General features: G+C 49.5%; 2 protein-coding genes across 2 annotated transcripts in view; both read left to right on the top strand.

Moving 5' to 3' along the window:
* Positions 1–16,628, top strand: part of LOC112403052 (sodium/potassium-transporting ATPase subunit alpha-4-like) — a 28,901-nt gene extending 12,273 nt beyond the window's left edge. Inside the window, 16 exon segments of the mRNA XM_024750363.1 lie at positions 1,761–1,835; positions 1,837–1,951; positions 2,096–2,220; positions 2,222–2,269; positions 5,805–5,941; positions 6,317–6,491; positions 6,812–6,895; positions 6,897–6,984; positions 8,732–8,886; positions 9,043–9,108; positions 9,110–9,167; positions 10,431–10,576; positions 13,361–13,489; positions 13,583–13,686; positions 16,225–16,316; positions 16,600–16,628. Of these exon segments, the coding sequence (XP_024606131.1) occupies positions 1,761–1,835; positions 1,837–1,951; positions 2,096–2,220; positions 2,222–2,269; positions 5,805–5,941; positions 6,317–6,491; positions 6,812–6,895; positions 6,897–6,984; positions 8,732–8,886; positions 9,043–9,108; positions 9,110–9,167; positions 10,431–10,576; positions 13,361–13,489; positions 13,583–13,686; positions 16,225–16,316; positions 16,600–16,628 (1,626 nt within the window).
* Positions 16,629–20,821: 4,193 nt separating this feature from the next.
* CASQ1 (calsequestrin 1) overlaps positions 20,822–24,923 on the top strand; it is a 9,149-nt gene continuing 5,047 nt past the window's right edge. The window contains exons 1-5 of the mRNA XM_024750531.1: positions 20,822–21,100; positions 22,872–22,956; positions 23,715–23,815; positions 24,075–24,186; positions 24,530–24,615. Of these exons, the coding sequence (XP_024606299.1) occupies positions 20,822–21,100; positions 22,872–22,956; positions 23,715–23,815; positions 24,075–24,186; positions 24,530–24,615 (663 nt within the window). The remainder of the gene's footprint in view (positions 21,101–22,871; positions 22,957–23,714; positions 23,816–24,074; positions 24,187–24,529; positions 24,616–24,923) is intronic.

Here is a 24,923-nt window from a genome sequence, read left to right on the forward strand (position 1 = left end):
AACAAATAGGTTTTAAGCGCTCAGAAAATTTTTTTTTTACAGCTTTCTCCTTACATGAGTTTAGGTTTCCCCTCTTAACTGCTTAAGTATATTTTGAATATAACAGTTTTGGGAAAGTTTCCAAAGAAGCCATTTTAACCACATTTTACACCCAGGTTTCCCACCCAGCTTCTCCTTGGGCCAGTACAGTCTGGTCCCCTCGGTACCACAGCTCAATTCCTCTCAGTGTGCTGATTTTGTTACCCAACAGGCTACGTAGCAGGAATTTCCTGTCGAGCATAAGAGGAAACCCAGAGACAGTTCCTTTTCCCAGATCAGAGATCACAGGAAAATGAAAAATGAAACTGATCTTATTTCTCTGTCCTCAAGTTGTCTCCTCAGGTTCCCTTCCTGACTACGCTCTCCCCTCCCCAGCTGAGGCACAGGGACCCCCAACTCGTACCGTCGAGCCTCTCTCAGGGGCCGTGCCATGTTTCCAGGAGACATGGGGCTAGAATGGCTAACCAGTTTTTGCACTGTGCTTCACAGTTTTCGATATATTCTTTTTTTTCCTTCTTTTTGGTTTTGAGACGTGTTCTGTTTATTGGTTAAAAAAAAAATTCATAACACAAAATAACAGTACACTCAACATATAAACAAAATTATGAAAGATGTGATTATACAAATTCTACTGGCAACACTTGGAAAACAGTTTATTCATCAGTCCCCAAAATGAACATAAAAACATAAGAAGCAACCACGATTCAGTGTCAAACTAAACAAGTCAGAATGCTTAAAGAGTTTGGTAACTCAAAGTGAATAGGTAACTTTATTCTTTTGGGAAAAAATAAAAGACAGTATTAATAAAAACGAAGCAACAATCATAAATTTTAAGTAGACTTCACCACTAAGTGTGTGATGACAGAGTTAACAAAGAACTTAGAGCATAGGTTGACTAAGAGAGCATGTTCTAAAGTGAGTCAATTTGGGTTCTTTCCTTGACAGCCTCTACTTTCTAGCTGTGTGATTCTGGACACAGCTTAACCTTAGTTTTGTCATCTATAAAATAAAGAAATTGATAGTACTACTACAGGGTAGTAGCTGCGAGGATTAAGTGACAACTCATGTAAAGCACTTGGAACAGTGGCTGGCACATAGTAAGTGCTCAATAAGTGTTGTTATTACTATTCGTCCTAATCCCGTCCTTCAGGCTCAAACAACCATGGTAAAGAACTGTCGGTGTTTTTCAATATATTCTTTACAAATATTATCTTTCTTTTATAAAAACCCAATGAGGTGGGCAATGCAGAACCTTTTACATTTTATCAAAGGAGCTAAGGTTTGGAGAGGTTAAGTGGACTGCCCTGAGGTCATAAAGCTAAGAAAGTATCCCTGCTGGCCCTAGAGCACAGGTGTTTGACTCTAAGTTTTCTTTCCTGTCTACTCTGCTGTCTCTGTGGCCCCATGACTTCTGCTTCTAGCCACCCAGGCAGAGAGGAAGCAGGGAGGGGAGAGTGCCTGGGCTGCCCTTCACGTCCAGTCTGGCTGAGAAGATAACAGATTCCTGTGCAAGTAATACCAGGCTGGGGGTTCCTGCAAGGGAGAGGGGTGGGCTCAACCAAAGGTGGGATTTGGCTGGAGGGAGGGGGGCTGCGCTGGTTTAGGGGACAAAGGAAATGGAGGTATGAACAGCTTGCCTGTCAGCTTTACCCTCAGAAATCTTACCCTTGCTTTTTTGCCCCAAACCTCGCTCTCTCCTCCTGTTCCTCTCCTCTCCCTAGATGTCCATCCACCTTTGGGAGGACGGCTCCCAGACCCACGCACCGATCATGAAGGGGACGCCTGAGAGGATCTTAAGAGTTTTGCTCTACTTACCTTCTGAAAGGGCAGGAGTACCCAATGGATGATGAAATGAAGGAAGCCTTCCAGAATGCCTACTTGGAACTGGGCGGTCTGGGGGAACGCGTACTAGGTGAGGGACCTGTGGGAGAAGCCTTTGAAGAGTGGCATCAAAACAGTCATTAGTTGTGGGGTGAAAAATCTAGAAGTTGGGGCGAGCAGGATAGAGACATAGACAGTGGAATGACTACTGGTCCTTTCTTCTGTCTCTCTCTAGGGTTCTGCTTCTTGAGTCTGCCGAACACTTACTCCAAGGGATTCAAGTTTAACACCGATGAAATCAATTTTCCCATGGATAACCTTTGTCTTGTGGGGCTCATCTCCATGATTGACCCTCCCTTGAGCCGCAGTGCCTGATGCCGTGGGCAAGTGTCGGAGTGCCGGGATTAAGGTAAACACTGGAGCATCCCAGATGCCCCTCACTTGTCGTAAACTGGATCAACAGTAGAAAACCTCGGACAGAGTAGGTTCTTGGTTTAACTGAACTGATTTCTGCCTCCTGAGCGTATGAGTTGCAGTCTTAAGAGAGAACTTACTAATAAGTGTCCTCTGTAGTTAGAATCCCGCCTTGCATTGAAGGTTAGAATCACCAGGGGACGAACACAACATCGTAGATCAACTATACTTCAATAAAGTTAAAAAATAAAATGGGATCACCAGGGGAGCTTTAAAAATCTGATGCCTTGGCCATACTCCAGATCCATTCAATTAGCAACGCTCAGGGTGGGACCCAGGCATCCGTATTTTAAAAAACTTTCCTAGAGATGCTGATGTGCATGCAGACAAAGCGCAGACGGCGCTTCTCAAACGTGCATGTGAATCGCCTGGGGGTTTTGTTGGAATGCAAATCCTAATTCAGTAAGACCAGGACACCCCAAGGTTCTGCGTTTGTAACATGCTCCCAGCTGATGCCATTGCTGCTGGTCTGCAGGCCACACGAGGAGTAACAAAGTGGTAGAAGGTGTCATATAAATGTACTGCTGGATGGGTTGTAAAAAGGGTGAGGCCAAGAGGGCTGGGGGCCTGGAGCAGTCACTAGTGAGAATGAGAGACTGAGAGCTGGGGGCCCTCAACGGATCTGACTCAGGGTGAGCAGCTGCCCTAACAGGTGTATGTCCAGGAGTAAAAGCTAAAAACCAAAACGAAGTGGTCCAAGCGTAAAACACAGCTGCAGAACAAAGCCGGAGATGGGAATTCCTCTCTAATCAGGGTGGGCTTTGGACTTCACGGGATAGCAGCAGTAAAATTCCTCTAAGCCTGAGATGCTCTGTATCCCACATTTCAAATTCTAAGACTCCTATACATCTTCATAGCTTAGGTATTGTCACCTTCCCTGCTCATACTTGATATTCTGGGAATATCTGGGAGGGCAGGTTGGAGGGAGAGGGGCTAGAAGTATTTAAGGAGAACTGGATGCTCTCTGCTAGAGATGGCTTCATCTTGACCTGTGACTGTTGTGCCTACTGTGGGGTGGCGGGGGCGGGCGGCGGGGAGGCCCAACCAGGAGACAAAGAGGTGATTTGAGCCAGGTGGCCTGCCAGAGCAGGACACGGTCACGGCCTGAGGCAGAGCGAGCTGTGATAGGTAACAGTCTGAATAGGATTCCGGCCGGCCTGGAGCTGACACCTGAAGCAGGAGGCCTGGTGCTTTCTGGGCCAGCCCTTGTTCTGGGCACAAGTTTACATTTTAATTTCTTACTTCTTCTGGACCTGAAGCTGACAGAAATTTGGCAGACTTGGTGAGGAATTTTGAATCACACCCTTTTTCCCTCTAAGAAAATGTAAGACGTACACATGAGGCCATCCTTCAAGGAAGACAAAATGTAATGGTTATACAGGGGGTTGTCCCATACGGGAGGCCCTTCCAAGGTCAACTCCAAAATGGTGTTGATGCCAAGCTAATGGATATGATGAGGCTGCTGAAAGAGGCTGGTTAACGGCTGCATGGCAGCAAAGTTTTTGCAATTGACTGTGGGACTGGTATTTTTCAGAGCCACGTGTTCAGACCTTTGGAATAAACTTAATTTTAAAAAACTAAAATAAGGGACTTCCCTGGCAGTCCAGGGGTTAAGACTGCCCTTCCAGTGCAGGGGGTGCAGGTTTGATCCCTGTTTGGGGAACTAACAGCCCACATGCTGCCTGGCATGGCCAAAAAAAAAAAAAAAAAAAAAAAAAAAAAAAAAAAGAACAAAAAAACTAAAATAAAATGATACCATCCTATTTGCCACCACCTGAGGCCTTTAGTAGTACGAAGACACTTGGCCCCTGCTATGAACGCAGCCCCCTCTAAGAACTGCAGCTGAGCCGTGAGGGCCTACAGAATGGTCACCACCGCTGGACCGTTTCTCTCAGATGGGTCTGGTCTGGGGGAAGAGAGGCCAAGGGCACAAGAGGGCAGCTGGCAAGGCTGCGTGGGAACACCAGAGGTACAGTCAGCACCGAGAAGTTGGAAATGAAATTCCTTTAGTACTTGACAGATTCCAGAAACCACTGGATGCTCTTTACTTCAAAGGGAGCCATTCTTTGTAGAACTGCGCTTCTATTGTATGTATGCATCTCAATGTTCTGTGAAATTGTGTCCTAGGAACTCACTCTTGGGGTGACTGACTTCGTTTTTACTTCTCCGGCCTGGCATGGAGGTGATACTTCCAGAAACTACCGCAGATCGGCCCATCTGAGGGGTCAAGCTGGGCTAGCTACCACACATGTCCTACAGGTCATTATTGATGAACCAGTAGGAAACGTTCAGGGCACTGTAAGCCTGGAAGGGCATCACTGAGGGCTCAATCTGAACCACCTCTGGAATCTTCTAATCTTCTGTGCAGTTCCCTCTCAGATCCTCACCAGTTACCTCGTGCCCCCCAGGCTGAACTTGGTGAGGCCCCAGTGCCCCACAACCAAGCCAGGGCACTTGAGACCAGTGGTGTGGGTAACTGCTCACAGCACACCTTTCCTGAGTCTCTGGTAATCCCAGATTAGTTAGCACTCCTTCCAGCAAGCCCGCTGTGCCAGTGTGGAATGAGGAGGGCTCATGGGAAAACTCCTTCAAGGCTTATTTCCACGCTCTGGATGTAAACAGACTGACCTTTCCAGGAGTCATAGTCAGACAGTTCCCTTCTCCCTCCCACCAGAGCCTGAGAATTATGTGCTGGGAGGGCACTTGGGAACCATGGGCAGTGTTTCCCAGGAAGCGATCCTTCCTTCATTCTGTAATTGCTTGTTGATGGATTACTATGCGTTAGGAATTATGCTAGGGCTGGAAACTTAACAGGGAATCATAGGCACGGCCCCACTCTCTCCAGCAGGGGAGAGAGACAGACAAGCCATCACACAGAGATGCGAGGAGGACTCAAAGAACAGAAGGCTAGAAGAGCACAGAGCACAAGTACCTGATCTTCGGGGAGGAAGGGGACAGGACTAGGGCTGGCCCCAGGTATCCAGAAAAGGGGTGGGATCCAGGGGCACGAGGAGGCAGTGGGAAGAAGAGAGGTAGGCTGAGGATCGAAATGAATGAGGGCCTGGATGAAATTTTGCTAGGCAGATGGATTATTCCAGACGTTCCTTTATTACCACTGTTCTGCGGGTAGGTGTTTCTGTCTTTGAACTTAAAGAGGCAGACTATCCTCTGAGGCAATTAAATGCAATTCTGAATAGAGTTAAATACACCCAAATCCCTGATTTATTCCTGGGAAAACTAGAGCTCAGATTGTCCTGTGTTTTATGGTCTGATGGCCCTGACCCACTCCCATGGGTTGAAGCCACCAACCGTAGCGAGAGTTTTGATTGACAGCACAAGTTCTTGGGAATGAGCTACTTAAACCCCTGTGGAATGATAGCAGTGATCTGTTAGTTCTTAGAGAGAGAGTTGAAGGAGCCAGGACCTCTCTGAAAATGATTCTGCTCCTTTTCCTTCCCCTTCCAACCCAGGTGATTATGGTAACAGGGGATCATCCCATTACAGCCAAGGCCATTGCCAAGGGTGTGGGCATCATCTCAGAAGGCACCGAGACAGCAGAGGACATTGCTGTCCGGCTCAAGGTCCCTGTCAGCCAGGTCAATGCCAGGTGAGATCCCTGAAAGAACTCAGATCTGCCATTTTTCCCCTCCATCTTTAGCCTGTCCCACCCACTAACATTTTCGGAGGTTCTTTCTATAGGTAGGATGTATAGAGTTTACTTACTGCAAAGTAAAACGTAATAGGAAAACGACCAAGCAACTATGTCAGTGGGTTTTCCGATGAAGGTGGGACAGAGAAGGAGGTAGAGAAGAGGGAGGAGGAGGTGGGAGAGGAGGGAAGGAATGCAGTGTGCCAATCTGGGGACAGTGCGTGGCTGGGGACAAGTGAGGAGATGGGGTTGAAAGGAGAAACGAGGAGGTTATAGCAAAGATGGCTTAGAGGGCACCAGGACACCTGGTGAATTCTCAACACTCCGAACTAGCCTTTTGAAATTCCTCTCCCTCGGGGATGTCAAAGCCATTGTGGTGCACGGCTCAGAACTAAAAAATATGAACTCAGAGCAGCTTGATGAGATCCTCCAAAACCACACTGAGATCGTGTTTGCTCGGACCTCCCCCCAGCAGAAGCTCATCATTGTAGAGGGATGTCAGAGGCTGGTAAGGGAGACCAAGGAGGGCTGGAGAATCTGGAGGGAATCGCGTGGCACAGCCCAGCCCCAAACCAAGCATAGGAATGTGTGGGCTGGGCTAGAGGAGGCTCCAGAGAGCATCCCATCGTGAACCCCTGAGACAGGCATCCATCTGGGGGCTCCCTGTGAGTTTTGCTATCTCACGAGGTGCAGGAGAAGGAAGGGCCAAGAGGCCTAAACCAAGCATGATTACATCAAGAAACAAGGGATGATGGAATCAAACTGACCTTTGGGATGGGTCCTGAATCTGACACAATAATTATTTCACTCCCTCTGTGCTCCACCCAGGGAGCCATTGTGGCAGTGACAGGGGACGGGGTGAATGACTCCCCCGCGTTGAAGAAGGCGGACGTCGTCATTGCCATGGGCATCGCTGGCTGGCTCTGATGTGTCTAAGCAGGCAGCTGACGTGATCCTGCTGGACGACAACTTTGCCTCCATCGTCACAGGAATGGAGGAGGGTGAGGAAGCAGGGTGCCCAGGTTGGTAGGTACCGACTTTCACCTGCTCGGACTCAGGTGAGAGTTGGTATACATTATTCTCATTTCCTTTGCCCATCCTCCAACCTCCTGTACAGACTGGGAGAAATCACTGTAAGTCAAAATTTTGCAAATTAGATTCAGCTGGTACTTAGCACGTCACCCTCCGGAGCCCTTGTGAGATTGGAGGGAAGTCCAGATTTTCTAGGGAGAGTGGGGCTCTAATACAGCATAGCATTGTTTTTCTTCTCTCATGGGGATTCAAGTGGGTCTACAGTAAGTTTCAGGGTGTAGCTATACCGTGAGACCACTCTGTACTCCACAACCTCAGGAGGACTTTCTAGCAACCTGTTGTCTGAATGATGTTGACATATCAAGATCAGCTAGAGCCTGATCTATGAATTGACTACATGAGCTAAATTAAGCCCCCTCTTTCCCAGAGACGATACCCACTGGCGTACAGGAGAACCCCAGAATTCTGCTTCCCAGGCTCCCTGATTTCCGATTTCTTCCGGGAGCTATGTTATTAAAATCTATGACAATCCATAGACCTTGTATGATCCTCAGTATTTTATATCCACTCAATTCAATAAACTTTCTGAGTATCGACTATGTACCAGGCACTATTCTTGATGCTGGGGATACTATAATTGGGAATCAAAGTACATATCCCTGCCCTTGTGTAATTTAATTTCCAGTGGAGACAGACAGACAATAAAGTAAACTGAACAGTATAATAAAAGAAGACAAGTGCAATGGAAAAAAATAAGTAAAGCAGGGAGTGGAGGGAGGGATGACAGTATTAGAAAAGGTTGTCGGGGAAGGACTCAAGCCATCTTGCAAGGCAGGAGGAATGAAGGTGAGGGGTGCCCAAGATCCCAAGCTAGTTATGGCAGAAAATGGAATTGGAGCCCAAGCCCAGGCTCTTTCCACTTCAGACTTTTATTTAAATTGAAGTATAGTTGATTTACAATGCTGTGTTGGTTTCTGGTGTACAGCCAAGTGATTCAGATACAGATAGATAGATACATATGTATATATGTATGCACATATATATTCTTTTTCATATTCTTTTCACATTATAGTATATTACAAGGTATTGAATATAGTTTTCTTTGCTATACAGTAGGACCTTGTTGTTTATCTATTTTCATACAGTAGTTTGTATCTGCTAATCCCAAACTCCTAATTTATCTCTTCCCTGCCTCCCCCTTTTCCCCTTTGGTAACCCTAAATTTGTTTTCTATGTCTGTGAGTCTGTTTCTGTTTTGTAAATACGTTTATTTGTGTCATATTTTAGATTCCACATATAAGCAATATCATATGACATTTGTCTTTCTCTGTCTGACTTACTTCACTTAGTATGACAAGCTCTAGGTCCATCCATGTTACTGAATCAGCCTTAATCTTCTAATGGCTTTTATACTGGCATTCTCACACAGCTCTAAGTATTAACAGGCCCCACCCTGCTTAATTTTCGGAGATCAGATGATAGTAGCCATGTTGAACCCAAGAACAAACAGTATACAGATATGGCACGTTAATAAATCATGGCTCTAATTACTAGTCACACAATTTAGAAACAAAACTGGGGCTGCCAAGGCCTAAGACCTTCGGACCCTTTCGTGGATTGTGGCACTGCTTTGTAGTGGTCTCTCTGTCCAGGTGCTGATTTGTGGGAGGTGTGAACTCTCTGTGCTTCTCACAGAAGGTTGACCATCCTTCCCAGGCCGCCTGATCTTTGACAACCTGAAGAAATCCATCGCCTACACCCTGACCAGCAACATCCCCGAGATCACCCCCTTCCTGCTGTTCATCATCGCCAACATCCCCCTGCCTCTGGGCACTGTGACCATCCTCTGCGTTGACCTGGGCACTGGCATGGTGAGGACTAAGCTGGGATCCAGCTCGTGGAACTCCCGTGAAACAGACTGAGGAGTAGGAAAAATCTGTGTCCAGGGAGAGGGGCAGAGCTCGAGTTACTTCTGAGTTTCCTTCTGAACTGTGTGTTCCCTGTCACTTCCACCCTCCATCCTCCAGGTCCCTGCTATCTCCTTGGCTTAGGAGTCGGCTGAAAGTGACACCATGAAGAGGGCTCCACGGAATCCCAAAGACTGATGCCCTGGTGAATGACTGTCTCACTGGCGTGGCCTACGGACAGATTGGTGCGGCCAGAGGAATGAGGGGTAAACGGAGTGGGGAGCGGCTGCAACGGCGTGGCCACAGGACCAATCTTGGCTTGGAAGTCAGGGAGATGTTTTCTTAACAACAAACGGTGCTGGGCCCTGGGACACAAAAAAACATTGATCTCTGATCTGCCCTTGACTTAAGAGTCTAGTCAAAAAGGAGCAAAAGTACATAAAATGATGGCAAGTTGTTCTCCAAGTGCCAAATGAGTATAGATAGGACATACTGCAGGAGTACAAAGTGAGAGGACTCACCAATCTTGAGGACAGCTGGAGAGGCCTTATGGAGGAAACAGGACTTAAACTTGGTGCTGGAAGATAGGGCTTAGACTAGTAAATGGATGAGCCGGTGTGGGGGACCAGAGGACACCTGATTGTTGAAAAGTGAATAAACCAGTTTGGTGGAGCGCTTATTCCTGATAAAGAAGTAGTGGAAAATGAGGCTGTGGACACAGGTAGCATTTATAGCGGGGCCAGCCTTGAAAGACATTTGAGAGCCATTAGAGGTCTTTGTTCTTGAGTTGCTAGATACGATAGGGGTACAGGAAAGAGATGGGGACAGAGGAGACAATTCTAATATCTAGAGATGGAAACACATAGAAAAAAAGCACAGATTTAGGAGCCATACCTACGTTTGAATCCCAATTTTGCGACCTGTATGACCCTAGACAATGACTGAGTCTTTTTCGTGCTTCAGTTTTCCCACTTATGAAATGTAAATGATGGTTCAGAATTGTTGTAAGAATCAATGTCCACCGGTACCTACACAGTGCACAGATCTGTGGTCAGTAGGCAAACATTAACATCAGCCATAGCCGTGGTCCAGGCATGAGGGGGTGGAGGTTTTGACCAAGGGAGAGGCAAGGGGCAGATGGGAGAGATGCAAGGGGATGAGAGGACTTGATGAGTGTCCTGGTGTCAGAGAGAAGGGACAGGGCGGAGTCCAGCACTCACTCAGCGGGGAGAGGGAACATATCCCCTCTAAGGTCCTTTCCGGTTTTAAGCTTATATGATAAAAAGATGACGCTAGATTACAGCTTAGAAAGAAATGTCAGAGTTTGGAGACAAGTCCTACAGAGATGGTGGGATCAGATCGTTAATGGCATGAATCTTCAGCAATACAGCTCAGACACACATCAACCCTGCTAGAAGCAAGCCCCGTGCAGCACCCCTTCCGTGATCTGCCTTCTGAGATCCTTCTCTGAATCAGGTTCCCCTGACCTGGGACTCTATCACTCACAGGGATGATCCAGGCTCTGGCAGGATTCTTCACCTACTTTGTGATCTTGGCTGAGAATGGTTTTAAACCTACTGATCTGCTGGGCATCCACATCAGCTGGGAAAATCGATACCTCAATGACCTGGAGGACAGCTATGGACAACAGTGGGTGAGTAAAAGGTAGGGTAGTAGGTTGTGACCGGTAAGAGTGAAGAAGTCATGAGGAAGAGCGAGTGTAGCAAGTTTTTGCAGAGTAGGAGAATGGAGGCACCAGGCAGACAGAGATGATCCTCATCTCCAGTCCTACAGGAGCTTTCTAACATTTGTCCTCAATCTCCAATCGCATCAGCAAATATTCTTCTCTTTGTTTACGATGACTTCATTTCCATTAATTCCTACTGTCTGTTGTCTGTCCTTATCTTCCTGGGTCTTTTTGGCTTCCTTGGACCTGGAAGTCTACTTTGTCCATCAACTTTTGGGGGCTGATTTCTGGTTTTCCAGGTTCTAATCATCATTGTCCCAGAAATGAGTGCTTCCACTTCCTCCTGTTATGCTCCTTTTCCAAGGGTAGTCAAAGAGTACGATTTTAAATCTGAAAATGTATTTTCTTTGTATATCTCTTCCTTGTTCTTCTAAACTTTTTAAACTTAGAGGATGCGTCTCTGTATCAGTCATTCCTAACACCCAAGATGAATAAGGTCCAAACCGAAGCCCTCCAACCAACAATATTTGCTTAAGAATTTTAGTGCGTATGCCTGTTTGCATCTGTGAACACTCCCTTCCCAATTTCTAAGACAGTGAGAGGTGTGACACCAATTTTTGCTAGAATCATAGGACCACAGAGTTCACACAGTCTACAGAGGATATTATGGTCTACTGCAAAGATTTAGTGACTTGCTTAAAGTCCCACAGTGAATCCCTATAACAGTTGGATTAGAAATCTGGACTGATTCCTGGCCGGCACCTTCCCACTTCACCATGATGTCCCCAAACCAAGTTAACTGCAGGTCTCTCAAAGTTATGTTAAAATCGGGGCTGTTGGAACATTGCCCCTCATACACAGTAGGCTTCCACTATCTGAGCCTCATGAGACCCAACAGATGTCAATGTTCCCAGCTACCAACACTGCTTCAGGGTCCAAAGGTGTCCAGAGTCCTCATTGCTATGTACCTTGTCAACATCTCCTCAGTCCTCAGATCAAGCCCCTTGTTAGCTTTATATCTTGATACCATCTCCCTGCTACCAAGATGAAGCTTGACACATGTTTATTTACAATAAGTTAAAGATAATTAACTTGAATTAACGTCAAATTACATCAGTGACGTCTTGAGATATTGCAAAACGGGTTGAGAACAATTGCCCTGCGGAATAAATGCCATAAAGGCAAGGTCTCTGCCTCTTCCATTGCTGTAATCTTCAGATAATCGAGTATAGAGCTGCCCACCCAGGGAGTACCCTACATACTGCTAGATAGCTCCTTATCTTCTAAATACCTCTAGCAGTAATTCCATTGATCACCATTCTTTCATTCATTCATTCAGCAAGTATTTGTTGAGCATCTTCTATGCACCAGGTACTATTTTGTCCCTGGAATATAGTAGTGAAGAAAAATGGCCAAGTTATTGCTCTCATGGAGCTTATATTCTAGTTAGGGGCACAGCGTGGGAGGAGAGAAAGATAATAGCCAAATATATAACATACTGGTTCCATGGATTTTAAGTCCAAGTCCAAGAAGTGTTGGAATTGGGATACTTGAGTAGGTGAGATGGAAAGATAAAGACAGTGATCAGAGAGAAAAGAGGTGCTTGAAATTAAAATCACGGAAAAATTGTGGCTATTGGAAAAGACAATGTCTGGAATTTAACCAGGGAAGTAAGCAGCCGGGTGGGGAGTAGAGGATACAGTTGGAGGAGAAGATTAAGACTGTGAAACCACGGTACGGGAAGGATCATCAACATGTATATTTAAATCTCCAAATCCGAGGACACAGCAGTTAGAGTGATGGTGAGTCAGGAGCTAAAATTTTCAAGTGATGATGGGAGTGGCTCAGTTTTGGTGGCTGGCTGCAGGGGATAGTGGTGGTATGATCTGATGCACAGAAATGTGCTGACAGGTCTCATTCTGACTTCAGTGCTTGGCTCATCGATTTCCAGCCTTTGTTTTCTAATTGTTTAGGGCTCTATATCTCCCTCCAAGTACAACATTGACCACATCTCATGAGGTTCTATCCGTAGTATCTCATTATTATTTAGTCCTACATATTTTCAAATTCTTTATTCGACCTACAAGTTATTTATAAACATGCTGTTTTCTTTCTTTTTAAATGGGCTTTTTCTCCAGTCGAATTTAGATGCTCCTCTCCTGTGTTTCCATAGCCCTTTGTGATCTCCCTCTTGTAACCTACCTACTGTGCTGACATAACATTTATCTTCCCCACTGGACTCTAAGTTCCTTCTGTGTAAAATGTGAATGAAAGAATGAACAAATGGATGAGTGAATGCCTCCCCATCCGGTACCACTCTTCGGGTATCCCGTTCCCCTCTGCATGCAGATTCCCCTCTGGCCCCATCTTCCTTACCTTTTTCCTCTGACCCTGTTTTCCTCTTGAAGTCCACCTTCTTCTCTTACACCACCCTTCTTCTTAGTAAATATTTATTGAGCCATAGTACCTGCCACTCACTGAACGAAGCATGGGGAGAGGAGACACAGAGATAAGTAAGACAAGGTGCTTGCCCTTGAGGGGCTCTCAGACAGGGAAGGCAAACATATAAACAACTCACAATTACAACATGGAAAGTGCTAAGACAGAGATACACGTGAAGGGCTGCAGGAATCTAAATAGGGGACCTATCTCAGCCTTGGGGTCCGGGGAGGCAGGAGAAGGAAGAGGCCTTTGAGGCATATTTGAATCCCTCCTGACACTGACGGCTCCCCTCTGCCCACCCTCCCCCAGACCTATGAACAGTGCAAGGTGTTGGAGTTCACATGCCAAACGGCCTTCTTTGCCAGCATCGTGGTCGTGCAGTGGGCTGACCTCATCATCTGCAAGACCCGCAGAAACTCTGTCTTCCCACAGGGCATGACATGAGCACCGCCCACCGGCCCCAACACTCCCCCGAACTGCACCCCTAACTCTCCCTCCCGACCTCCAACACACCCTTAAACATTTCCTCTCAGAAACAAGATCCTAATATTTGGGATCCTGGAGGAGACGTTCCTGGCTGCTTTTCTGTCCTACACTCCAGGCATGGACGTGGCCCTGCGAATGTACCCACTCAAGTGAGTAAGGGGAGGGGTGCAAGGCGGGGCGTCTCTGGGCACAGGGAGAGCACATGGGAGGAGGCGTGTTTGAGCGGGGAAGTCAAGAGGGGAGCAGGCTCCACTCAGTGATGTAGAGAGAACTGCCTGTGCTCCCACAGCGCATCCTATCTGGGAAGGAATTTGGGACTGTACCAAGTGATCGCAACCCACTAGACATGCAAACTTAGCAGATTTGCCCGTGCTTAATAGAGTGGTACCTCTTCTATGATAATGTGTGGTATAGCTGTCCCAGGCTACACATTGCTTGGAGCTGGTGTAATCATAACACAGCCTCATCTATGCATGGCTAACTCTGCTGTACTTCTGCAAATCCGTTTTAATGTGCATATAGGTGGGTGGGCATACTGAAATTCTTACTGTCTGGTACCTTGTTTGGTTCAAGTCCCAAGTTTTTGTTTCTTTGTTTTTTACATTAGTATATGCTTGTGAAACTTTTCCATTTAACATTTTTATAAAGAAAAAAGCAAAACTCCCATTTCATTCCCACTCCTCCCCCACCCTGCATTGGTAACCTCTATTAATAATTGAGTGTGTAGTCTTCCAACTGATTTTCTATGTGTTTACAACACTTTGCTCACCTTTCTGTCCCTTGGAGTGTTTTACACAATGCTTTGTATTCTGTAGCTGCTCAGTTAATGTTTAATAAAAGACATTGGCACTGCCCTTAGATACTGACAATTCCAGGTTTGAATTTTGGCTGTACTGTGTTTTATTCTATGACCCTGGACAAGCTGGTAACCTCTCTGAGCCTCAGCTTCAACTGCAAAGTCTCGATAACACACACCTGGCAGATTGGTCTGATAATTACAGGTAGAAATGCATATAATACATGAAGCCTGGCATTTGGGTCCCGGCGGGCACTTTGTTAATAGTAGCTCAGTTTTTGCTGCTATTAATGTCAACGTATGAGAATAAACATGGCTGAGCATTAACTGTGCTCCCAAACACTCTTGTACATACCTTGACCATAAAACTCATCACCTAATACTGTGATTATTTATTTTGTGTGTTTATCTAACCTCTTTTCCCTGATTGCTTGAGCTTCTTGAGATCAAAGACCGTCATGTCATCATTTCTATTTCCCCAGGACCTAGCACATACACAGAGTAGACATGGTAATTGTTGTTGAATGAACGCATGACTGTATGTCTGTAACTGTTTATATTGGTTGAGGGGTGTCTGTGTGTGTGTGTAATGAACCATGGCCTAGGCCTGCCCTGTCCAATATGGTAGCCACCATCCTTATGCAACTACTGAGCTCTTGAAATATGGCTAGTGAGACGGAGAAACTGAATTTATCATTTTAGTTAACTGAATGTTAAAAACTAAACCAATGTCAAATATTTTTCAATTAAATACAACTTTATTGTTTTGGTTAGACTACATTTTCCTTTAACCACTGAAAATTTAGTGTCTGACTTGAGATACACTGTCAGTGTAAAATGCTCACTGGATTTCGAGGACTCGGGATAAAAAGAAGAATGTAAAATAACTCATTAATTATGTTTATATTGATTACATGTTGAAGCAATAATATTTTGGATATTTGGGGTTAAATAAAACATTAAAATTAATTGCACTTGTTTCTTTTTACTTATTTTCATGTAGCTACTAGAAAATATTAACTATCATATGTGGCTCACGGTATATTTCTTTTTTTTTTATATAAATGTATTTATTTTATTTATTTATTTTCGGCTGTGTTGGGTCTTCGTTGCTGCGCGCGGGCTTTCTCTAGTTGCGGCGAGCACGGGCTTCTCACTGCGGTGGCTTCTCTTGTTGCGGAGCACAGGCTCTAGGCACGCGGGCTTCAGTAGTTGTGGCACGTGGGCTCAGTAGTTGTGGCGCACGGGCTTAGCTGCTCCGCGGCATGTGGGACCCTCCCGGACCAGGGCTCGAACCCGTGTCCCCTGCACTGGCAGGTGGATTCTTAACCACTGCGCCACCAAGGAAGCCCTCACAGTATATTTCTATCGGACAATGCTGCTCTAAGCCATCTCTCTATCATCCAAGGGACAAATGTGGTCCTGATTCAACCCCTCCCCAGAGTCCATCTTCCTGGTCTATAGAAGAGATTCAGGACGAAAAAGATTTCACCATCTTTGCAATATGGAAGAGTGTATATATTCCCTGGCAAGATCTACCCCACATCTAGTCTCAGACCCATCCTGCTTGGAGTTTGTGTGTGCAAGGTCTAGAGAACCCAGAAAGCAAAGGAAGTCTCCCTCAGTGACTCCACAAAAGCTGGTAGACAATCTCTGTGAACACTGCATGTACCTCTAATATGGCATTTATCCCTTTCTGTTCTCACTGGCTTTTTATGCTGCTGTCTTGGGCCCCTCCGCCCTCACTCCCCAGGCTCTGACCTCCTCAAAGGTAGGGATCAACCTCCCACACAACAAACGAAATACTCGATTCCCGGGCGCTGTTCTCTGCACCTGCCTTTCACTGGCCCCTCTATCTCCGCCCCCGCTGACCAGCTTTTGCTCTCTTCAGGATAACCTGGTGGCTCTGTGCCACTCCCTACAGCATCCTCATCTTTGTCTATGATGAAATCAGAAAACTCATCATCCGTCGTCACCCTGGCGGTGAGGCTCCCCTGCACCCTGGCCTGAGAGTCTGCCAGCGTCCTGAGCAGCTGCCCCACTCCCCCTGGTTCCTCCAGGCCCACTGCCCTTCTCCCCAGCTCACTGCCCAGCCTGTGCTGTGCCTGGACCCTGCCCTCTAGTCCTTGACCCCAGCACGCGGCTCCTTCCAACCCTCAGGCCCCTGCCTTCCACCGGCAAGCCTCCCACCTTGTCCTGGCTCACCCTTCCGTTTGTCTCCCCTCGAGGCCTTCCCCAGTTCACTCTGGTCTCTTCTCTTCCACAGGCTGGCTGGAGAAGGAGACCTACTACTAACTCAACAGAGGAAGATGTTCACATGACATCAGGGTGTCCTGAGCGCCAGGTGGGGGAGGGTTGCGGTAATGAGTTTGGGAAAACTGAGAGTGCACATCAGTTGGGGCGGGGAGATGCCAGGAGGAAGAACCTTGGATGAGAGAGACAGGTGATCCTAGGGCTGGGTTGAGGGCACCATGGATAGGAGATGAGGTGGGTTGAGGGGAGCCCAGCCTGCATCTGACTGGAGTCCAGCAGCGGGCTCAGTAGCCAGTCAAGAGAGTAAATGTTGGGCTTCCCTGGTGGCGCAGTGGTTGAGAGTCCGCCTGCCGATGCAGGGGACGCGGGTTCGTGCCCCGGTCCGGGAAGATCCCGCATGCCGCGGAGCGGCTGGGCCCGTGAGCCATGGCTGCTGAGCCTGCGCGTCCGGAGCCTGTGCTCCGCAACGGGAGAGGCCACAACAGTGAGAGGCCCGCGTAACGCAAAAAAAAAAAAAAAAAAAAAAAGAGTAAATGTTTGCAACAGCCCTTAGCTCCTGGATGTGTCGCATCTGACTTTTGGAGATTGGGAATTACTGTGATGCTCTCTCCCTAGATCTTCACGGGAGCCAGGCAGGGGAAGTCTTTCGGGGACCAGAGTCGAGGCTGGGAAGGGATCAGAATCCAGCATCCCTGCCCCTTGAGAGTTACCCCCTCAAAGTCACTCTCCAACCCGACAGAGAGCAAGGACAGGACAAGTCCTGGGATCAGAGAAACAGAGGAGGTGAGAGAGGAGCAGGGGAGCCACACGTTACAGAGGGTCCACAGTGCCCACTCAGTTCCTCAGATCAACTCACAGACTCACAGACTTTTCATGCTAGACCTTATTTTATCATGAAGAACCTGAGCTCCAGAGAGGTTAAATGACTTGGAAGGGGCCACGTGGTGAGTGGTGAATGTGCGGCCACTGCCCTGCCTCTGAGGAAGGGATTGGTGTTCCCGTAGCCCCAGTCATTAGGGCACCTCGACCCCATCCCAGCCCTCAGCTGTTTTCTCTGGCCTAACCTTGAAATAGAGGCTGGAACAACGCTGAATGGATCCCTGTAGCCTTTACTCTAGGCAAAGCACCCGCCCCCCTCATGCCCCAGCTCCACACAGGTGACGGATGTTCCCCAAAGCCTGGCCTCCAAGCCTGGGCCCAACACTTGCTGCGTCTCAGGCACGTGAGGAGTCCCCGCCAGCCTTTCCCTCCTGCCCACCCTTGGCGGCAGCTCTTCCTTCCTCTTCACCCACTCGCTGGCTTTTGCTCTGTGAGCTGGTCCACTTCACCCTGTGGATCGGTTCACTCTCAGGCTTCTTTTAGAGGAGAGGGTTGGCTGTGCCGAACAGCATACAGAGAGACAGAAATGCTGAGAAAAGCTGGTGGAAATCGTAGACTGTCACCAAAAACAAAGCGCATGTGTTAAGTGACCGCACATTCTGTCTGGCGGTAGACAAAGGCCTTACTCACACCATCCATTAATCCATACAACAAATACATTCTTACCACCCCGCCCGGTTTTATAGATGAGGACACCAAGGTCTGTCTGATTGCAGAACTTGTGCCCTCAACCACTTTTCAGGCTAGTCTTATGATGAAGGCTGGGCCAAAAATACACCAATGCAAAAGAAAAATAGGATAGTGATAGAGGAAGGGCCGTGGACGAGTCTGGAGGAGGAGAGGCCATGGACTAGCAAAGGGAAGGCTGTCGTAAGGTACACCAGCCCCTCTCCCCCTACATCGGGCCCTCCTCAGAGGTCTCTCTCCCACCTGCTCCCCTCCCTCCTCCAACACAAGGTCTCCTAGGGACAGGGCTGTATCAGTCTGGGGTCCTTCCCCGATGCTGACAGGGCTGAGCCAGAGCCCAGAAGACGGAGGGGCCAGGGTGTGTGTGAGTGAGGTAGGGTGGGGGAGCATGGAGGGGCCAACTCCTCAAGTTTCAGTAGCAGGAGCTTTGGGTGTCTGGTGGGTTAAAAATACAGAGGCCCCAAATTAGGGTCATTTGATATCGGTGGCTGAGCCTCAAGGCAGGGGCCTAGAGGGAAGGATTTGAATAGAAAGTATAGAGCAAAGTATGGGAGAGGAGGACAGGGAGGAGGGGAGGGGTGCAGCTGCTGGAAGGGATCCGGGTGGCTCTGGAGAGCCAGGGCCAAGGAGAGGGAGGAGGATGGGATGAAACAGCCTGGTAGCTGCAGAAGCAGAGAGGGAATGGGGCAGGACGGGGTCACCATTTCGTCCCATCTCACACCCTGGGGGTACGAGAGGTCAGATTCAGGATGGAAAGAGTCTAAGGTCCCAATGTCTCTGTCCCGGTGTTCCCCGCCTCCTCCAGAGCGCAGCAGAAGGAGAAGTTGGGGCTGGACGTCATCTAGGTCACATACGTCCGGGCGGGTCCACCTGTCTCTCCTGCTGTCTTTGCTCTGGTCATGGGGCTGCGGGCACGTTGGTCGCTCTCTTGAGATGGGTTCTGAGGTCTCTCCAGCTCCAGCATGCCCTGCCTTGCTACCTCTGGCCTCTCCTGTGCCAATGACAGCTGTCTCTCTTGGACCCACTCCTGCCACGTTCTTGAGATTTTCCCTGGCCTTCCTTGCTTAGCCGTGTAAGGTCTGCCCTGTGGGAGTGCGGAAAGGTCATTCCTCTAACAACTTCATGGTGCAAAACACCCGCTGTGCCTCCAACATCGGAGACACCTCAGGGTGGGCATGGGGGCTTCTGACTTTGATCTAGCCTCTCTCTGGTCTCCCTCGTGCCTCTGCTTACCTGTGCATGAGCCCTGGAGGGCCGTGAAGAGGGTCCTTGAAGGTACCCAGAGCTGAGCGCATCCACTCCGCCCTCACCCCCACGCTGGGATCCAGGAATTTAGAGCCCCTCTGCACCAGCTCTGCTTTCACAGAATGAAGCAGCATCCTTGGTTCAGGGCACAGGGCCCCACCTCTTCATGTTTCCCAGTGTTAATTTTTTTCCCCTACCGTTGATACCTGATCCTTTTTGTCTTGTCAAAGACGTAGGAATGAACAGTCACAATTCGCTCTCCTTGGAATCATTCAGCCAGGGGAATCCTCCCTCCCACTGTGCCCTAGAAAACCAGTCCCGTAGGATCAGAGTAGAGAGTACAAGCAAGAGGCAGCAGCCGAACGACTTTCTCCTTCTCCTCTCGGGTCTGTGGGCAGAGAAGCCCCAGATCCGCATCTCCAAGGACTCCAAGGGCCAGCACTTCACGCCCCACGCCCCGTCCTTCCTCTGCATACTCCAGTTAGGAGTGTTGAGTGAAGCAAAGGAAACTGGCTGGAGCTGAGCCAGGGCGCCAGTCCTGGACTCAGCTCCATCTTTTATTCAGAGAATGACCTCATCCTTGGTCTTGGTTCTTTAAAGGGAAGTGCAGGGGGTCTCTTTCCTGCAGCCTGGATTGCATTTGTACTCCCCCCGCCCTCCACCCCGTTTCCTCCACGGGATCAAAGAAACAGACTTGACCTAGAGGAGAGTCCCAGGTTTTAGGACTTAGAGGCAATACCACATTTGCCCCCCTTTTTACAAATGGACGACAAAGTTAACCTCTGACCCAGAATACCTCCTCCTCTGCGGGCCCCACTTCCCTCTCTCTGAGTACCCTTGCCCTCGCTCCACTCTCCCTAATTACCCCCAAGCCTCCCCTCCCCCAGCCCCAGCTTCATTTACCTCCGACTCATCTGGTCTTATTTTTAGCTCCAGCTTTTTCCTTTCTTAATATGGCGATGAGCTCCCAGGCTGGTGTGGGGACAGGGGCCGAGGAGCCCTGGACATTGGGGGGGAAGGGGGAGGGGAGGAGGCTCTGGGAGCCTGGGTGAGAGGTGTTGGAGGTAGGAGGATCCCGGCCCTCACAGGGCCGTCCTGGCCTCAGGAGGTTATCCGTCTCTCCTGCCAATCCTGGAGACATATTTAGACGGGACCAGGTGGGGGCCGAGGGGTGCCAACCTCAAGGGCAGCTCCGGTTCCCTCCCCGCCCCCTGCTCCTAGCCCTCCCCCTGACCCTGTTTCTCTTGGCTCTGTCGGCAGTTTCTCCAGGACCTATAGCAGTGTCCTCTGTCCACTGCTCTGGGCCCTTCCCCACCCCACCCCCACCGTGAGCCCCTAACTCAGGATTTGGGACCCAGGGGCCCCTCCCTACCCCAGCTAACCTCTTCTGGACCAGGAGAGCCGACCCAGATCCCACTACCTCCATGAGTGCTGCAGACAGGATGGGGGCCAGAGCCGTGCCCGGCCTGCGGCTGGCACTGCTGTTACTGCTGGTGCTAGGGACACTCAAGTCAGGGGTGCAGGGGCAAGACGGGCTGGACTTCCCCGAGTATGATGGTGTGGACCGTGTGGTCAATGTCAACGCAAAGAACTACAAGAATGTGTTCAAGAAGTACGAGGTGCTGGCACTGCTCTACCACGAACCCCCCGAGGACGACAAGGCCTCACAAAGACAGTTTGAAATGGAGGAGCTGATTCTGGAGGTGAGTGGCGGGCTCCGCAGGCCTGCAGAGCAGCCCAGTCCCTCTCTGCACTCCTCTATCCTGCAACTCCATGTAGATCTTTAAGAGTGGGATCTGGGCGTGAGGGGCAGGGCAGCAGGACCCTGTCTCGACCAACAGGACCAACAGGACCCAAGTGGCGTATGACCTTAGCCAGAAGAGAAACAGAGATTCAGGAACCCCCAAAGTACCACCGTAGTCAGGCAATTTTAGGAGGGAGGGGGTTGCTGCAGGGGGGAATCTCTCCTCCATGCTAGAGGAGGGTGGTAGTACTAGGTTTGGCTACGACTGAGGTGACCCTGGAAGGGGGACAGAAAAGGAAAAGAGGTTCTTCAGGGGAAGGTGAAGAACTGCGGTACACCCCCAAATCTACTTTCCTAACCCAAACGTACCCTCTCTCCATACACTTCAGAGGCTGCACCCCAAAGAGATCCAAACTGAGTATAAATTTAAACGTTATTGACATTTTGCTTGCATGTCATTGATTTAATGGCTAGAGGTTTAATAGAGCCCACCGTGCCTCCCACTGGCCTCTCAGTCCCCTCCCCCTGCCATCTGCCCCTACTGGATCAAGCTGGGCACCCCGATTGGAAAATTCTTGTGTTTGGAGGAGGCTTCACCATGCCTTCCCCAACTTGTCTTTGTGGGAAGATTCTCCTCACCCCCAAGCTGACCAGGGGCACAAAGGAGAGAGAGAGCCTATTGTGACAAGAAAAAAGCCCATGTTTGGAGATGACTGGGAAATGTGGTCACACAGCCCTCCAGGAGCCAGGCTGTGTTGCAGTCTCCTTGTCCAAGCTGCTGCAGCCCCTCCTCTAGTTTGGCAGGACGGAGAGGCCCCAGCTTGCCCAGAGCTTGGAGTATTTCAGGGCAAGACACCAGGACTGTAGGTTCTCATTTCTGTGTGCCCCTGCCGGGTGCTGGAACCCGCCGCCTGATTAATGAGAGGAGTATTTTTATCCCGAGTGCTGAGCATCCCTGGCCATCCACCTGTCCCAGCCTCCTGAGAGTCCGAGCGCCCCGAGTCTGTGTTAGGTGGGGTAAAGCTGCAAACCACGCCCAAGGCAGAGTGCATCAGGGTTGAGAGCCCCGCTGGGAGGCCCCTGAGAACAGGGACCTAGGGTGTGACTCTCCACAGCCTAAGGACAGCTTGAAGTAGAGAGTGAAAGGGAAAGTCCCACCCCACTGAGGAAAACTGGGCCTATTTCATCTCTAATCTCTTTGTCAGGCTCTCTGCCTCGAGGGTGACCAGTGGTGGCCACGGTGACCTCTACTCTCAGCTCTCTGCAGAGCCCCACGCCCCCCACGCTCTTGCCCTCCAAAATTCTCCCCACTGGGACTCACTCAGAAGAATCCCAGGGACGTGTAACATCACCCCCACGCTAAGCGTGGTCTTTGATCAGTATGGAGTACAGGGCTCAGCTCCGAAGGAGGAAAGAGCCTCAGTCATCCTGAAGCTAGACCCCTCAGCATCCCTAAGGAACCTGGAAGTACATGCACAGTGCCTTAAAGTTCAACATAATAAGCACATTGTAAATGAGCTTTTACAATGTCAGGAGTTAAAATTAGACCACAGACCAAAAGGGTGGAGGGGGGCGTGGTAGGGAAAGTGGAGATCTCCTGCATCCTAGCACAGTGTCAAGGTTAACTCATATTCCCTGCATCCCAAATGACCCAGCTCGCAAGCATGAGATCGGGAATAGTGGTTACTAAGAATTCCAGAGGCTGATTTTAACCCTAACTCTCCCTTCAGTTAGCAGCCCAAGTCCTAGAAGACAAGGGTGTTGGCTTCGGGATGGTGGACTCCGAGAAGGACACGGCTGTAGCCAAGAAACTAGGTAAGGGAGGGGTGGGAGGAGCAGGGAGGAGAAGGTGACCGGTGAGAAAATACTGAAATTTGGAGGGTTATGGCTGGGAGTTCCAGCCCCTCCTTTATTCCTTATAGAGACCCATGCTCAAATCCCAGAAAGAGGTGAAGATGGCCTTATTTATACCTACCTAAAAATAGGGGCTAAGTTCTGGAGGAAAGGGGAAATCAGGGAACACAAGTGGGGCTGGAGAGACCTCTGCAAACTCTCCTTCCAACCCCTCCCCCTCCAGAGCCGCGGGCTGGGTATTACAGCACCAGCCACCAGGGGGCAGCACAGGCCTGAGACTGGACTCCGGATGTGGATGGGGGAGGGGTGGCCAGTAGTGAAGTCATCTGGTCAGTAATAGCTGAAGGTTAAAGTGCTGAACTGGGAATCAGCAACTAGAGTCCTCAGAGGAGGTAAGAGGAAGATCTGTCTCTGGTTATGGCAGGCAGAGAAAGGGGGGAGACATCTTGCTAGGACCTATATCTCCCTGCGTCCTCCCCTAGCGTTCCCACCTGACCCCGGCTTCCCGCTGGAGAGCCCCTGGGGCCAGACTAGCCACCTAGGCTAAATCCAGGGGCACAGACACCGGGGATGGAGGGGCTGAGAGGCAGTGGAGGTGAGCTGGGCAGGTGAAGGATGTGTGGTCTAGTGGGATTATGGAATGGGCTGCAACCCTGGATTTGGACCCTTGGACCTGTGGGAAGGTTGCAATCATGGCACACCTCTGGCTCACTCCCTAGGACTAACTGAAGAGGACAGCATTTACGTATTCAAGGGAGATGAAGTCATTGAGTATGACGGCGAGTTTTCTGCTGACACCCTGGTGGAGTTTCTGCTTGATGTGAGGACCCTGCTGGACCTAATGGCCTTGCTTTAAGACCTCACGCCCTTCTGACCAACTGCAGCCTCACACACACATACACACACATACACACACACAGACACACACACACACACACACACACACACACACACACACACAGAGGCAACAGAGCCCCTTCATCCCCGTTTCCCAGCCCACTTTTCCCTGATCCCTCTCCTTGCCTCTAGCACTGAGTTCAGAAACTCACTCTCTTCCTTCAATGTCCTTGCTCTTCCAGGTCCTGGAGGACCCTGTGGAATTTATTGAGGGTGAACGAGAGCTGCAGGCATTTGAGAATATCGAAGATGAGAACAAACTCATTGGCTACTTCAAGAGCAAAGACTCAGAGCGTGGGTAACCCTCAGACTTCACGGTCCCCTCCGCTGGTCCCCAACTTCACCTGTCCTCCTACCTCCCCACTTCACCCACTGGCTCAGCACTGGCTCTTGCCATGGTGGGTCCATCGATCGACTGCTCCGATCTCCCTGCACTCTGTGGGTTTCACAGACAGGCACCAAGGCATTCCCCTTCCCCCCACCCCACCACTGTATGTAACCACTCTCAGAGGACTAGAGGGGGTGGGTCTCAGAATGAACCCCACCTGCCGAAGAAGAATTGGGGAGAGACAGAGGGGGGATGGTTCCCTGGCAGACCCTGGTTCCCCCAGAGACTGACTCTGCATTCCCCCCTCAGATTACAAAGCCTACGAGGACGCAGCGGAGGAGTTTCATCCCTACATCCCCTTCTTCGCCACCTTCGACAGCAAGGTTCTCCCCCCTGCTGCTGCATTGGGTCTCCCTCACTCCCCTCAGCTGCCCTCCAGCCCCCTCTCCCAGAATCAATGGGGGACCTCCTCCCCCACTACACACCAGTACTCCCCAACCCCACCCCACCTCGGGCCTTCCCCATCCCACAGATTTTAAATTATCTAACCCACCCCTCTCTCATCTTCAACCAAAGCCCAGAGAAGTGAAGACACGTGTCCAGTGTCACAGAGGCAATGACAAGGGCCCAGGTTGTCTCACTCCCTGCCTGACATCTGGTCCCCCATAATACTTCCTCTCACCATGACCCCGTGTCCCCTGCC

The sequence above is a fragment of the Neophocaena asiaeorientalis genome, unplaced genomic scaffold, assembly GCF_003031525.2.
Source record: "Neophocaena asiaeorientalis asiaeorientalis breed wild unplaced genomic scaffold, Neophocaena_asiaeorientalis_V1.1 scaffold315, whole genome shotgun sequence".
Lineage (NCBI taxonomy): Eukaryota > Metazoa > Chordata > Mammalia > Artiodactyla > Phocoenidae > Neophocaena > Neophocaena asiaeorientalis.